The 16,846-nt window shown below is 44.6% G+C and overlaps 1 protein-coding gene across 1 annotated transcript in view; it reads right to left on the bottom strand.

Annotated features, from left to right (window-relative positions):
* Positions 1-370: 370 nt before the first annotated feature.
* The window catches only part of ASPG (asparaginase), a 93,337-nt gene continuing 76,861 nt past the window's right edge, over positions 371-16,846 (bottom strand). The window contains exons 13-16 of the mRNA XM_056545569.1: positions 12,622-12,708; positions 4,444-4,543; positions 3,960-4,016; positions 371-2,455 (exon numbers count right to left, since the gene is read on the bottom strand). Of these exons, the coding sequence (XP_056401544.1) occupies positions 2,405-2,455; positions 3,960-4,016; positions 4,444-4,543; positions 12,622-12,708 (295 nt within the window). The 3' untranslated portion in view covers positions 371-2,404. The remainder of the gene's footprint in view (positions 2,456-3,959; positions 4,017-4,443; positions 4,544-12,621; positions 12,709-16,846) is intronic.

The raw sequence follows: 16,846 nt of genomic DNA on the forward strand, positions 1-16,846 counted from the left end.
GAACAACTCATTTTCCTCTGTAGTATACAGCAGTTGATTACTGAGTATTGGAAGGATTAAGATTACGGAGTACTGGAAGGGTTAAGATTACGGAGTACTGGAAGGGTTAAGATTTTTTTTAATAGAAGTTAATTTACAGATCTGTATAACTTTCTGGCGCCAGTTTAAAAAATGTTTATTTTCCACTGTAGTACCCCTTTATGGGGTTAAAGGGCTGTCCCCATGAAACAGCTGATCAGTTAGGGTGCTAGGAGTCAGACCCCATCAATGCAATAATAATGGCCTTTATTAAGGATAACACCTTTTAAAATGATATCAATTGCCTTGCAAATAATGAAACATTTAGAAATAAAGAGACCTATTCTTTGATTTGATAAAACTTTATTGCTAATACTGATTTACACCAAAACAATTTAGTCACTGTTTTCTTCCCATTTACAGTACAAAAAAAAAAAAAAAAAAATACATTCATGTATCCTAAAAGGAGAATAATACAGATATTGCATTTCTGCCATGTGCTTTGTTACTGACAGGTCTGTAGCTGGATTCCTGCTATTTTCAGAAGTCCATCTTGTGCACCTCCCCGCCCCGAGACAAAAAGCTCCTGTTCATAAACATACCAGCCATCGCAGCATAATTTACCTCAATGTGCATAGCGATCCGACACACCCATCGGGCTCAGTTGACACAGATTAAGACACGCGCTTCACTTATATGTTAAAAGTCTAATACAAAAATAAGACACATTTCACATGGAGTGCACCAGTATTTCCCAACTAGTGTGCCTCCAGCTGTTGCAGAACTACAACTCCCAGTATGCCCGGACAGCCAAAGGCTGTCCGGGCATACTGGGAGTTGTAGTTCTGCAACAGCTGGCGGCACACTGGTTGGGAAACACTGGAGTAGATTGATGTCCATCACATACGACACTTTACAACACACCAAGGAAAGAACACGCTACACTACATAAATATAACACACACAAATATCAGAGGAAGACCATGACTGCCTGGGCCTTTACAGAGGAATAGCATGGCTGGACCACAGCCAAGATATTTCACCCTTCAGGTCAGTGCCAATGCTGAAGTCACGTGAAACAGACTGTGCTTGTTGGGCAGTTCACCCCTAGTAACCAGTGAATGGGGTTTTCAAGCAGCACGTCCCTAGCAACCAGTCTGTCAGGGTTATATAGGTCTTCAGCTAAAGGCAGAATTGTTTCTAAACTGAGGGCAGTTGGCAGGAAATAAAGGGGATTCCAGGATCAGAATACCGAGCCTTCTTGTTCTCGGCAAACAACACCGTTCCCGTCCACCGTTCAGTGCCTGAATTGTAGCATTCGTTTGAATGTGGTTGGGCATGCATAATCTAGAAGTGCAGCTTATCTCCTCTGAAGTCAAGGCTGCAATACCAGGCACAGACTATAAACAAAAGTGGCACTAGTTATCCAATCCTGGTCAACCCCATTAAGCTACGGTGCCTGATGAAGCAGCTGTGCTGTGAAACGCGTTGCATTATGGGTGATTAAACATTTTATCCTGCTACCTGGTTGTTGAGCGCCTGTGTATCCCATCCACACCTTGGAGTTCTATTATTATTTTTGCCATACACAACTTCAGTAATTGTCAAGTGACAATTCGCCCAGATTCCCCGCGCCCCCTTCCTTAGAGGCTTAATCGGTTAAGCTGGGTAGATGGGATAAAGCCTTTACCAGACATCTCCGGTGGTGGCTTATTTCTTGAGGAAACAAAATGATCGGCCATTGGAATTCATCATGACCAATCAGTATTCCCCCAAGGTGAGCTGGGAGGCCCCCCATACACATCAGCCAGTTTTGCTGTAATCTGTTGCTTTGGCTGACAACCAGAGACAAGTAATGGAAAAATTCTAATTGTGTATTAAACAGGTGAATCTGGCTTTAAACCATTACTGTCATGAAAACTCTTTTTACAGGTCATGAACATATGTCGAAAGTTTTGATCAGTCGGGTAGTCGGTGCTGAGACACCCACCTATCACTAGCTATAGCCGGTGAAGCATGTTGCAGTGTGCATGCTTCACGTCCTGGCTCTGTGCTTATCGCAGGCTCTTTCCACTGGCTCCCTTATACTCTATGGAGACGGACGTTTGCAAAGTGACAGGTTTGTAGCCAAGTCGGACGTGAAGCGCGATGCCACGTATTTTACCCAGCTATATCTAGTGATCGGTGCGGGTCTCGGCACTGACAACCTGACTAGTCAAAACTTTCGACGTGTCTGCATGGCATGTCAAATGTTTTTTTCATTAAAGTAACACCTCAGGCAGACAATTGATATGCTATGACCCTACAGGCACCTACAAGTTATAGAGTTTGTGCTTTGAAACAACAATACAATCCACCATTAAAGTGTCTGAAGTAGAGGATTTCTTCAATTACTCAAGTAGTTATCTTTCTCACTCGAGCTGCCATTGAGAAAAACCTAAAATAAAAAAAGGATAAAAGTTTAGAGGATGGACAACAAAATCTATAGATATTGCACTGCGTATATAAGAATTTATGAACAATATTTCATTGCAGTACAACCAGCAATTGAAACTGGGTCAAGAGGTAGTACCCACCCCTAAAGTTAAAGTGGGAATGTCAGCATGTTTTGGGTGTAAAAGCCCAACAAAGTCCATCCCATTAGCTTGTTAGCAACACTTCTCTTTTGTGGTTCATAGGAATGCCCCTGGGCTATTAAGGATAATTTGTATCCGCCGATGACGTACCCTACAGTGTTCCTCCAACTGTGCCTGCCTGTCCGGATTGCCGCTATGAGAAGACACACAGCGATCTGCGAGTCACCATGCGCAGTGTACTTCCAGACAGCGATGTGTGTGAGTGCGCACGGTGACCTGCAGTATACTGTGTGTTAGGCACAGCTGGAGGCGCACTGTAGGCCCCATCATCGGCGGATCCCCATCATAAAATACGTTGCGTATCCGTTCTGTGTGACCCTACCCTAAAAGTAGCATTTTTATTTCAACACCACAGGACATAAATGTCCAACTGATGCAGATCTCACTTCATTTTAAAATTGGGGGTCCTATCCAGCTCGCTTGCACAATGTGAGTTACACAACCAGGTAGCTATGTTTTTTCCAAACTCTGAGCAGCGGTGTACACCTTTAAGACAATGTTCCTCCACCTGTGGCAAAACAACAACTCGCATCTGGCCCTGAAAGCCAGAGTTGTAGTCTTGCAACGGGCGGACAGCCTCAGGTTTGGGAACATTGGCTTAATGCGCCAAATGAATCAACAATTATTTTTTTCTTCTACAAGTTCTTTTTACTCTCCTGACAGGGGTGGAGGCCGCTGATAAGCCTTCTAGATGGAGACTTGATTGTAATGTAGAATTAATCTATGGGAGAACAGATTGAGCTAAACTTGTCTTTGGTGCTGACATGTCAGGACAGAACAGGGGGTGAGAGACAGAATAATGTAATAGGGTGAAAATAATGATGGAGAGAACACTACAGCGGGAAATCGCTTATCATGGGACAGGGAGACTCCGACTATTACTATGGGAATAATAAACGTGAAGGGAAATTTCCATTAGATCTGTCTCTCATTGTAATATCAGGACCTGAACACACCAAGATGAGCGGTGACCCATAAGCACCACTTATCTCTTTCAGGAGAAGCAGTCGGCCACATTTGGAGGTAGTTTATTCTGCTTTGCCAACCTCCCATAGAAAACCCTCAGTCTTTAAAAAGAGGTTCTTCAGCAGCTGCAGTAGGTTATACAGTACTGTGAACCAGAATGTCAGCCACAAGAGATCAGATTAAATAAGTAAAGGAAGAGGGAAGTGTATATTCATCTATCATAGACCGGATATTCCCTTTCTCTTCAAAAAGAGGTTCTGTAGCAACAAATGTAAAACTGGCCCTTTTGACCACAGGAACCGATCAAAATGCAGCAACCTATCACTCCGTACATCTCACCTGTGCTCTCTTTTGATGGAAAAATTCCAAAACCTCTTCATTCCCCACAGCTTCTGCCTGTAAGTAAATGCACATGAAAGCTGATCACATAGACACATGGGTACAAACAATGTCAAATCTATAGACCGTTCACCCCACCAAGAGAATCACAGCAGATTAAAATAAAAAAAAGTCTGTTTTATTGTCTATGAGCTGTGGAAGAAGTTCTGATTATCTGAATATAAAGAGCGGAGATGGAATACCAGACAAAGCCTACGGATAAGGGAAAAAAGGCCGATCCTTTGATGCTTTAAAAGGGCACATCCGAAATGAAAAGCTGGATATTAATGCTTATGCTAATATTACAATATATGTTGCTAGTATTTTAATTTATCATTGCAATAATAATGCCCCTTTAACATTTAAAGTGGATCTGCATGGCGCAGTTTTGTTGGACACATTTTTAGAGGTTCTAACTGGATCCATGTATTAGTGAGTGACTTACAACTTGATACGGCGTCTGCCCATCATACCCAGCTTGTTCCATGTCCACACCGGCCAGCTCCCAGGCAGTTAACCCTTCGACATCTCCACTGGCAGCCAGGCTGGAAAACCAATAACAACCATTTATTTTATATAAAGCTGTAATGTTATAACCATCATGCAGGTCTAGGAAAAAATGTGCCTAGCAACGCTATACAAAGTGTATTGTGAAAGAAGGTGTTAAAAGCAAAAAAAATGGTGCACGTGTGCATACATAGGTCACTTTTTTCAGCTTTTTTATTTATGCTATCATTTTTGCAGGATAACTCTGAGGCATCATACATAGTAAAGGTTCTTCACTAAAGGGTTAAACGTAGAGAATTTGGACATACCTCCCTGTCATCCTTGCTGGAATGTATATTTTCTATGTTTCTACTGCTCTTTATTGGAATATGTCAAGTTGCGGCTCTCACCTGTGCAGCTCCCAACAAGACGTAGTCAGTAGTTTTGTTACAGTGTAGTATAAACAGGCAGCATGACACCAAGTCCAACTGAATGGGCCTAATCCATCTAACACCAGGACAAAATAAATAGAAATAATAGAAATAAATGGCAGAAATCCAGGCCTACCCTCCAAATTTCTGCTGTGTACCGCTCTCGGTGGATCTGTGTGCACACACTGAATAGTCTGGGGCAGTTCTCTCCTGGAGAACATATGCATGAGATTTGTTACAATCTCATTCAAGTAGCCGAAAATGTATTTGGTGAAAATTTCCAAATCCACCACCTCTATGTTTACCCTAACTCAAAATTTGTCTTTGTGGGATATGCCCCAATATTTTGTAGTTACTCTACAGTACTCAATAGATAACAAATGCCTACCATTGTTTAAGTTGCCTTTAGGCCCAAAGCCCCAATGAAAACATTGAGTATACAGAGCAGGAAGTCTTGATATGTGGACACATGTATGGATATCCTCTTTAAAGGAGTTACACAGCATTAGAAAATCCTTATTCCAAAAACAGCATCACACCTGTCCACAGGTTGTACGTGGTATTGCATCTCAGCATCATTCACTTCAGTGGAGTTACAACACAAGACACAACCCATGGACAGATGTGGTGCTATTTCTGTAAGAAAGCAGCCATGTTTTTCTAATTGTAGACCTCTCTCTTAAAGGCGGATGTCCATAAAATATATATATATATATTTTTTTTCCCAACTGTAATTTTTATTAAGGTTTTTCAACAGAAAATCAGAACCTCACAAGATACATTGTAGAATAAAGTGCAAAAAGGACAAGAGAGAAGGCATAGAGGGAGGGGGGGTAGGTAAAAAGGGGGGACCAGAAGGAAAGGGAAGAGAAAGATAGCGTCAGGGGGGGACTAAGAGGTTGCCTATCTAGAAACCTGTCCCAGGGCTCCCAAACAGTGTCCATAACATATTTTTATTGCATATCCTCGGGATGGTAATATACAGTTTCCTGCCATCAAACTCTATGGAGATGCAGAAATGGAACAGAACTTCTCTCATAGATTCTTACATAGAGTGACTGAGCATGTGCAATCACTGATGTGGTCCACTGCAGACCCTCACCTGTTCTTGGTACTAGGTGGGGTCAGACCCTCACCTGTTCTTGGTACTAGGAGGGGTCAGACCCTCACCTGTTCTTGGTACTAGGAGGGGTCAGACCCTCACCTGTTCTTGGTACTAGGAGGGGTCAGACCCTCACCTGTTCTTGGTACTAGGAGGGGTCAGACCCTCACCTGTTCTTGGTACTAGGTGGGATCAGACCCTCACCTGTTCTTGGTACTAGGAGGGGTCAGACCCTCACCTGTTCTTGGTACTAGGAGGGGTCAGACCCTCACCTGTTCTTGGTACTAGGAGGGGTCAGACCCTCACCTGTTCTTGGCACTAGGAGGGGTCAGACCCTCACCTGTTCTTGGCACTAGGAGGGGTCAGACCCTCACCTGTTCTTGGTACTAGGAGGGGTCAGACCCTCACCTGTTCTTGGTACTAGGAGGGGTCAGACCCTCACCTGTTCTTGGTACTAGGAGGGGTCAGACCCTCACCTGTTCTTGGTACTAGGAGGGGTCAGACCCTCACCTGTTCTTGGTACTAGGAGGGGTCAGACCCTCACCTGTTCTTGGTACTAGGAGGGGTCAGACCCTCACCTGTTCTTGGCACTAGGAGGGGTCAGACCCTCACCTGTTCTTGGTACTAGGTGGGGTCAGACCCTCACCTGTTCTTGGTACTAAGAGGGGTCAGACCCTCACCTGCTCTTGGTACTAGGAGGGGTCAGACCCTAACCTGTTCTTGGTACTAGGAGGGGTCAGACCCTAACCTGTTCTTGGTACTAGGAGGGCTCAGACCCTAACCTGTTCTTGGTACTAGGAGGGGTCAGACCCTCACCTGTTCTTGGTACTAGGTGGGGTCAGACCCTCACCTGTTCTTGGTACTAGGAGGGGTCAGACCCTCACCTGTTCTTGGTACTAGGAGGGGTCAGACCCTCACCTGTTCTTGGTACTAGGAGGGGTCAGACCCTCACCTGTTCTTGGTACTAGGAGGGGTCAGACCCTCACCTGTTCTTGGTACTAGGTGGGGTCAGACCCTCACCTGTTCTTGGTATTAAGAGGAGTCAGACCCTCACCTGTTCTTGGTACTAGGAGGGGTCAGACCCTCACCTGTTCTTGGTACTAGGAGGGGTCAGACCCTCACCTGTTCTTCGTACTAGGAGGGGTCAGACCCTCACCTGTTCTTGGTACTAGGTGGGGTCAGACTCTCACCTGTTCTTGGTACTAGGAGGGGTCAGAGTCTCAGGGCCCATGCATACTACGGAATTTCCCAGAATCATTGGAAATTCTGAGGCAGCAAAACTTCTATTGCTGTCAATAGAGCTATGGAAACCGGCAATGTCCACGCAGTCCGAGGGCAGACTGATTCAGTTCATGGCCGTCCTTGAAAATTGCAAACTCTGGGCAAAAATTCAGTAGTGTGCACAGACCCTTAAAATTGTCATACACATTAGGGAAAAAAAGTTGGATGAACCCAATGACTTCAGAGGGACCAGCTGACTGTATGATGTGGATGGGGGTCTCCCGGCTCCCCAGTAGATGTCATCTGGAGGCAGAAGGATCGGGCATGTTTGATTTAAACTGCCTGACCATTTTGTTATTGGGGAAATAAGCGGCCAGCAGAGGAGTGTGCCAGTGCCTTATGCTCAGCTGAACATGTGTGTGTATGGAGGGATCGGAGGCTGACAGTTCCCTCATGTGTATGAGCACCTACTGCTTACGTAGGGACTTACCATAAAAGATTGTGCTCCTGAAAGGAGTCTGGTCTCTTTATTGGTAACAAAACCTCTATAATAATCAGGTTACAATAAACTATCCTGACAATTCATTTATCAGCTGTAGGGTGAGCTTAGTCATTCTCTGCAGATTTCAGATAACACTATAGGCCAGCAAGGTAAATAGGAGCGAGAGCCTGCAGCGAGGAGAAGCTGTCAAGGTGCTGAAGGTGTAAGTAACACTTTATTTCAAGACTAAGGGATAAGACTATGATAACAGGATATCAGCAGATCACTGCAACAAAGCAAGAGGAAATTAGAGGGTTTCATTGCAAAGACAACTATCAGCAGGAAGCAGAAGGATCTGATTGATTTTATGAGATCGCCCAAGGACATGAAAGAGACCCAGGCAAGGGACTGAGGAGTGGGCAGTGATGTAATGCAGCTCTCTATATTTTACTCCGTAAAAATCAATATTAAACTCCATTTTCCCCTGTGATTGAATATGTCACATATGATGACAACTCAGAGATATAATATTGTATTTAGTCATTTGTATGTTCTAGTAACTGTGTGACAACCAATAACTAAGTGTGAATCTCCCTTCCCTATGTAGGGCTAGGATAGGGACGTACCACTGCCTTTCAGAAGACTAGGATGACCTTTGTGGCAGCTGTAATGGCGTCCATATCCGTTGTCACCCAGCTTTCCTAGGAATAGATTAAATAAATACACATCTTGGCAATCACTGTCTGTATTAAAATCACAATACAGCTTTTGTCTTTGTTTACAAACCAGATGTTGGAAGGCAAAAGTAAGAACACTTGCCCCAAAAACTATTTTTCACTTCAAAATGGCTTTCTGTATATGGCTCCTATGACGCAGGTTACCACTGGCACATGGGTACACATGACGCAGGTTACCACTAGCACATGGGTACACATGACGCAGGTTACCACTGGCACATGGGTACACATGACGCAGGTTACCACTGGCACATGGGTACACATGACGCAGGTTACCACTGGCACATGGGTACACATGACGCAGGTTACCACTGGCACATGGGTACACGACGCAGGTTACCACTGGCACATGGGTACACATGACGCAGGTTACCACTGGCACATGGGTACACATGACGCAGGTTACCACTGGCACATGGGTACACATGACGCAGGTTACCACTGGCACATGGGTACACATGACGCAGGTTACCACTGGCACATGGGTACACAAGACGCAGGTTACCACTGGCACATGGGTACACATGACGCAGGTTACCACTGGCACATGGGTACACAAGACGCAGGTTACCACTGGCACATGGGTACACAAGACGCAGGTTACCACTGGCACATGGGTACACAAGACGCAGGTTACCACTGGCACATGGGTACACAAGACGCAGGTTACCACTGGCACATGGGTACACAACGCAGGTTACCACTGGCACATGGGTACACAACGCAGGTTACCACTGGCACATGGGTACACATGACACAGGTTACCACTGGCACATGGGTACACAACGCAGGTTACCACTGGCACATGGGTACACATGACGCAGGTTACCACTGGCACATGGGTACACAACGCAGGTTACCACTGGAACATGGGTACACATGACACAGGTTACCACTGGCACATGGGTACACATGACGCAGGTTACCACTGGCACATGGGTACACAACGCAGGTTACCACTGGCACATGGGTACACATGACGCAGGTTACCACTGGCACATGGGTTTGCAAACAAACCAAAATTGGCTCTATTGTATTTCCTTGGAATATTGTGTATCCACTAAGTCAGAAATATACTGTACTTTTAATCTAAGCTCTGCTAAAAAATCTAACTATTCTGCATAGACGAGGTATGAATCAGTGTAAACTATTAACTTATAGCAGTGTTTCCTGCCTTGCGACTCTCAGAGCATGTTGAGAGTTGTAGTTTTGCAACAGCCAAATAGCCTTCATCTGTCAGGACATAACTGATGTTATAGTCAGGGGTCAAGTCCTGGAAAGAAAAAAAAAAAAAAAAAGGCGAGGGAACTCGCCCACGATTTCCACTCAAGGGCTGGTCCAAAAAAGGGCAGGAACTCAGTTCCCACGCATTCCTGCAGGACTTGTGGAGAACATTTTTTTTTTTTAATCAACTGGTGCAAGAAGGACAAACAGATTTGTAAATTACTTCTATTAAAAAATCTTTACCCTTCCAGTACTTTTAGCAAATGTATGGTACAGAGGAAATTCTTTTCTTTTTGAATTTCTTTTCTGTCTGACCACAGTGCTTTCTGCTGACACCTGATGCCCGTATCAGGATCTGTCCAGAGCAGGAGAAAATCCCCATAGCAAACCTATGCTATTCTGGACAGTTCCTGACACGGACAGAGTTGCACTGTGGACAGGAAAAAAAGAAATTCAAAAAGAAAATAATTTACTCTGTAGCATACAGCTGCTAAAAAGTACAGGAAGGATTAAGATTTTTTAATAAAAGTCATTTACAAATCTGTTTAACTTTCTGGCACCAGTTTATTTAAGAAGAAAAATAAAATAAAATAAAATAAAGTTTTCCACCAGAGTACCCCTTTAACCCCTGGTTCTAGTTATGTAGCAGCTGGAAAATCAAAGGCTGTGGGACACTACTACAGTATCCGGATCCAGGGATGGCTAGAGTGTATGAGGGTGAAGGCTGTGCTAAATGAATAAGACAGTTTATAAATCAGTGGTCTCAAACTGTGAGCCTCCAGATGTTGCAAAACTTCAACTCCCAGCATGCCCGGACAGCCGTTGGCTGTCCGGGCATGCTGGGAGTTGAAGTTTTGTAACATCTGGAGGGCCATAATTTGAGACCACTATTATAAATTGTATTTACAACTTTGACAGCCCCTTTAAAGACGAGCGCAGGAAGGGTATACTACTCTCTAAACACGCTTGGATACTGACAGGCAAGTCTCTGTGCCCAGCTGGACTCGGCACTACACATACCACTTTCTCACGTCTGTGAAGAAATTCTTACCTTGCCAGGACATCAGACTAAACCAGTTACACAGGATAAGCAGAACATAAAGGCGGGGATAAAGGAATGCTATTTGTGAGCCTCTCCCCGCATACACTGCAGGGAATGCAGCAGAGCCGAGAAAGAAAAACTAGCACATTACTAGGTCTAGGCAGATGGATACTATGATTAGCACTTCCTTAAGTGACCTGGCCTGGAATGCACTGTAACTTCCTCTAATCCTCTGTATTGTCAGCCCTTCAAAGGAACAACACACTTATATCTTATATTAATCCAGGGCTTTTGACTGCAAGACCAGGGGTGTTATAAATGGCCATCAGGTCAACTTCACCGCCTTTTATTTCAACATGAACAGTGAAAGTGGGAAATAAATGGGGATTATTTTAGCATCTGGCTAACTGACTTAATTGTATAAGTTATGTCCACCTAACAAACTTTTTTCACCATGTCAAATGAATCAACTTTGATTTAAAGTGTCAGTCATTTTGACATGTGACAGAGACACGTCAAGGTATTGATTGGTCGGAGTATGGGTGTTCAGACAGATCACCATCATGAGAAAGAGCAGAGGGAAGAACATGCTTAAAAGGGTTATCTAGGAAAAAAAATTTTTTTTATATATATCAACTGGCTCCAAAAAGTTAAACAGATTTGTAAATTACTTCTATTAAAAAAATCCTAATCCTTTCAGTACTGCTGCTAAAGTGGAGTTGTTCTTTTCTGTCTAAGTGCTCTGTGATGACGCCTGTCTCGGGAACTGTCCAGAGTAGAAGCAAATCCCCATAGCAAACCTCTCCTACTCTGGGCAGTTCCCAAGACAGACAGAGGTATCAGCAGAGAGCACTGTTGTCAGACAGAAAAGAACAACTCAACTTCAGCAGCAGATAATTATTGGAAGAATTAAGATTTTTTTAAAGAAGTAATTTACAAATCTGTTTAAAGGGGTATTCCAGGAAAAAAAATTTTTTTTTATATATCAACTGGCTCCAGAAAGATTTGTAAATTACTTCTAATTAAAAAAATCTTAATCCTTGTAATAATTATCAGCTGCTGAAGTTGAGTTGTTCTTTTCTGTCTGACAACAGTGCTCTCTTCTGATACCTCCGTTTGTCTTGGGGATTTTCTTCTACTCTGGACAGTTACCGAGACACGTGTCATCAGAGATGACTTAGACAGAAAAGAACAACTCAACTTCAGCAGCTCATAAGTGCTGAAAGGATTAGATTTTAACAGAAGTAATTTACAAATCTGTTTAACTTTCTGGAGCCAGTTGATATATATATATATATATATATATATATAAAGTTTTTTCCTGGAATACCTCTTTAAGTGCTTCACTCCCCAGCTCACAACAATCTCAGCCCAGTTTAACTGGATAGCTCCATAGACGTCTAGTGTAGCTGGATGGAGAGAGCTGCAAGCTGGGGAGAGAATTGTTCTACTGCACGCTTCTTCTGCTTGTTCTAACAATGTGGGGGTCTCATGTACAATGGACAGAAGGTGAGTGAGTACCGGCCCATCAGGGTCTTTTCCCATTTTCAGGCATATTACTGGGATATGCAACTACATTAAGATATATGCGATTGACAGTAATGTATTATCCTAGCACCATCACTTCTAATAATTTAACGTTATCCGTTGCATTACACAGTAAACATGGCAGAAGGCAGTTGGCTCCGCCCCCTCGGTAGCGCCCGGGCCTGGTTACTGCAGCTTAGCTCAAGTTCACTTGGGCCAATACTATACAGTGAATGGAGCCATCTTCTTCCTGCCCCATTTACTATGTAATACAGGCGCCAAACAGCTGATTGGCGGGGGTGCCATGTGTCTGCACCCTGTCAATCATTCTATCCCAGAAAGCCCCTTTATAACAGAATCATTTATTTTTACCTGCAAAGTTCGGTACCGCTGTGCTCCAGCTCTTCCCAGGAAAGGTGAGCGCCTGTCTGACGTAACAACTTGATCACCTCAATTTGCCTAAAAACGGAGGAAAAAATGCCATTATTTTACAGTTCAATTTTTACAGAAGGATCATTTGTTCTGCTATGGGAAATATTCTTTAGGTATGTGGCAATACGATTTACAGGTGAAGCAGAAATGTGGATATTTACTTAGCACACAGTGCTGCTGATGAAATACAGACATGGATGAAATTGTTGGTACCCTTCCATTAAAGACAGAAAAACCCACAATGCTTCCTGAAATAACCTGAAACTGACAAAAAATAATAATGTAAAAACAAAATTGTACTGAAAATTAACTGATGAAACATCAGACATAACTTTTTGTTGCACAACCTTTTGAGGCAATCCAGTGATTTCTGTAATGCTCAATGAGACTTCTGCACGTGTCTCCAGGTATCTTGGCCCACTCCTCATAAGATCCTGCCTCAGCTGTCTAAGGTGTAGAGGGATCTTCTCCAGACTGTAGGTATCTTGGCCCAATCCTCATAATATCCTGCTCCAGCTGTCTCAGGTGTAAAGGTGTCTTCTCCAGACTGCAGGTATCTTGGCCCACTCCTCATAATATCCTGCTCCAGCTGTCTCAGGTGTAAAGGTGTCTTCTCCAGACTGCAGGTATCTTGGCCCACTCCTCATAATATCCTGCTCCAGCTGTCTCGGGTGTAAAGGTGTCTTCTCCAGACATCTTGGCCCACTCCTCATAAGATCCTGCTCCAGCTGTCTCAAGTGTAACTGTGTCTTCTCCAGACTGCAGATATCTTGGCCCACTCCTCATAAGATCCTGCTCCAGCTGCCTCAGGTACAAAGGGGTCTTCTCCAGACTGCAGGTATCTTGGCCCAATCCTCATAAGATCCTGCTCCAGCTGTCTCAAGTGTAACTGTGTCTTCTCCAGACTGCAGATATCTTGGCCCACTCCTCATAAGATCCTGCTCCAGCTGCCTCAGGTACAAAGGGGTCTTCTCCAGACTGCAGATATCTAGGTCCACTCCCCATAAGATCCTGCTCCAGCTGTCTCAGGTGTAAAGAGGTCTTCTCCAGACTGCAGGTATCTTGGCCCACTCCTCATAAGATCCTGCTCCAGCTGTCTCAGGTGTAAAGGTGTCTTCTCCAGACATCTTGGCCCACTCCTCATAAGATCCTGCTCCAGCTGTCTCAGGTGTAAAGGTGTCTTCTCCAGACTGCAGGTATCTTGGCCCACTCCTCATAAGATCCTGCTCCAGCTGTCTCAGGTGTGAAGGTGTCTTCTCCAGACTGCAGGATTCAGCTCCTTCCACTGACGTTCAATAGGATTTAGATCAGGACCCAAAAGCTACTTTGGAATAGTCCAATGTTTTTCTCTTAGCCATTTTTGGGTCAATATCCTGTTGTAGGACCCGTGACTTGAGATTGAGACCAAGCCTTCTGACACTGGGCAGCACAGTTTGCTCCAGAATGCCTTGATATTCTTCACATTTCATTGCACCCTGTGCAGGTACAAGACATCCAGTGCCAGATGCAGCTAAGCAGCCCCAAAACATAACAGAGCCTCCTCAATGCTGCACAGTAAGTACAGTACATTATTTTTGCATCTGTGAAGATAGATCTTATGTGACAAAACAGTTTTGCCTCATCTGTCCAAAGGACAAGCCACAAAGCTTCTGGGAGAATGTCCTTTGGGCAGAGGAGACAAAACAAACTTTTCTGCAGGTCACATCAGCTCTATGTACTCCGTGGCAAAAAATAAAGCATACAAAGAAAAAAAACACTGTACCTACTGTGAAGCATGAAGGAGGCTTGGTTATGTTTGGGACTGTTTTGCTGCATCTGCCACATCTTGAATCTGTACAGGGTACAATAAAAAGCTCAAGAATAGCAATGCATTCTGGAGTGAAATGTGCTGCCCAGTGTCAGTAAGCTTGGTCTTAGTTAAAGATCACAAGTCCTCCAACAGGATAATTACCCAAAATGCACAGCTTAAACACCCAAAAATGGCTGATCTGAACCCTACTGAACATCTGTGGAAGGAGCTGGAGCCTCCTTCACCTTCACACCTGAGACAGTATCTTATAAGGAGTGGGCCAAGATGCCTGAAGACAAGTGCAGAAGTCCCATTCAGAGCTACAGAAATCACTTCAATGCAGTGACTGCCCCTACAAGGCCGAAACAACCTTAGGCAAAAAGGAAGGATCTGGCCGGAAGACAACCTTGTCCTGATGAAGCACCAGAAACGGAGAACGGCAGGAGAGAGCTGCCAATTCAGACACTCTCCGGATGGAGGTGATAGCAACAAGAAACGCCACTTTCCAAGAAAGGAGGCGCAGGGAGACCTCCCTAAGGGGTTCAAAAGGTTCACCTTGGAGGACCCCCAGGACCAGATTCAAGTCCCATGGGGGAGAAGGTGACCGATAAGGAGGGGCAGCATGCGCCACTCCTAGAAGAAAGGTCCGGACATGAGAATTAGAAGCCAGAGGACGCAGGAAAAGAATAGAAAGAGCCGAAACCTGACCCTTAAGGGAACTGAGAGACAACCCCAGTTCCAAACCCGACTGCAAGAAAGAAAGAAGGCGGGTAACAGAAAAAGTAATAGGAGACCTGGTCTGGAGAAATCCAGACCATGTCCACCTCCTTCAGACACTAAGCTTAAACTGATTAGCTCAGGGACTAGAGGCGGGTATATCCTGCTGGGAGGAGCCAACCCTTTTTTTTTTTTTGTTACCATAGTGTCATACCTCCTAGAGACAGCAGCATACACCCACGGTCTGTGTCCCCCAATGGAGCCGATAGAGAAATGTGGTTTTTAAAAAGGACACAAGACTGCAGCAGTTTTGTGCACAGCTAAAAAAAAAAATACATGGAAAAACAGAAACATACAAAAACTTACACAACCGGATCCCTTTTTTTCCTTTCAGGTGAAAATGGAGGTTTATCCTCTCACCTTATTCGGAGGGAGGGGGGTATCAGCTTGGGCTGCCATACCAGATTAATTTTCTCCCTACTAGGAATAGGAAACCATGCAGCGGACATGCTTTTTATCCCTCTGCTGGTCACCTGTCCCCCTTTAACGGCTACCCCAGTCTGAAGTGACAGAACCCCACTATGAGTGCCAGGTTGTAATGCACCCAAAGACGTTGGAAGGGTGAGTATTACTCCACCAGCTCGAGGTCTGTGGGGGTAAGCACTCAGGTTTGCCCAGGTTGCCTCTTCATGCCAACATTCTATAAATTCTTCCTCTTGTTTGGCCGCCTTGCAGCCAGGAAGCAGCAGCAGGATACGGCTCAAGGGCTCTCTATGGACTCTCCAACATTGCAACTGGCACTTCTGCCTCCCAGCCCAATCCAAGCACTTTGTTCCATCAGATTTTTTTTTCTTTCTGTGAGGATTTCCCCCTCCTGTGACCCTTATGGCTACTCTTCAGCATTTCTTGTGTGCTCTTTTGGTTCTCCCTTGCATACTCCTTAAGGCAGCCGTTCCTTCCTGGATAATATATCTGAGAGGGTTTTTATGTTTGGGACTATCCTCCTGGTGAGGTTGTCCACATCTCCGTCTTCCTTAGAGATGGTTGCCCATGCTCCACATCCCTCTTGGCCATTTCCTAGGCAATTTTTAGCTTTCTGGAAGATCTACAGCTTCCCTAGTTTGTTCCAGGCAGTACATCACACATCCTATGGAGACTGCCCCTCTCCATTCTTGCCTAGGTCTTGTCCACTCTCCTTGCTCATCTAGCCTCTATGGCTCTATGGATATCCTTGCCTACCTCTGAGGTCCTGCAGCTCGGATGTGGGCCCTTCCAGGTTAAGGGCTTTGTTTCAGTATTCCAGAATAGCCTTGTCAGACTGTGGTCTCCTAGGACCTTCACCAACAATGATAGAAAGGAACAGCTAACTTAAGCAGTGTATCAGGCTTCTTAAATGCTAATCTACTATATGTCGATATTTCAGAAACATCCTCCTAGTGTAGTGGGATAATCAGGTGCTGCACACTTCAGGTAGGTGGACAAAAGGATTTATTTGTCCACCTACCTAAAGGGGTACTTCACTGGCCAGCGTTTGGAACATTTAGTTCCGAACACTGTGTGCGGGCTGTGGGGGTCAGCCACGCCCCCTCATGACGTCAGGCCAACATCCCCAATGCAAGCCTATGGGAGGGGGCCCCCTTTAAAGTGTGCAGTGCCTGA

Source organism: Hyla sarda, chromosome 11, assembly GCF_029499605.1.
Source record: "Hyla sarda isolate aHylSar1 chromosome 11, aHylSar1.hap1, whole genome shotgun sequence".
Taxonomy (NCBI): domain Eukaryota; kingdom Metazoa; phylum Chordata; class Amphibia; order Anura; family Hylidae; genus Hyla; species Hyla sarda.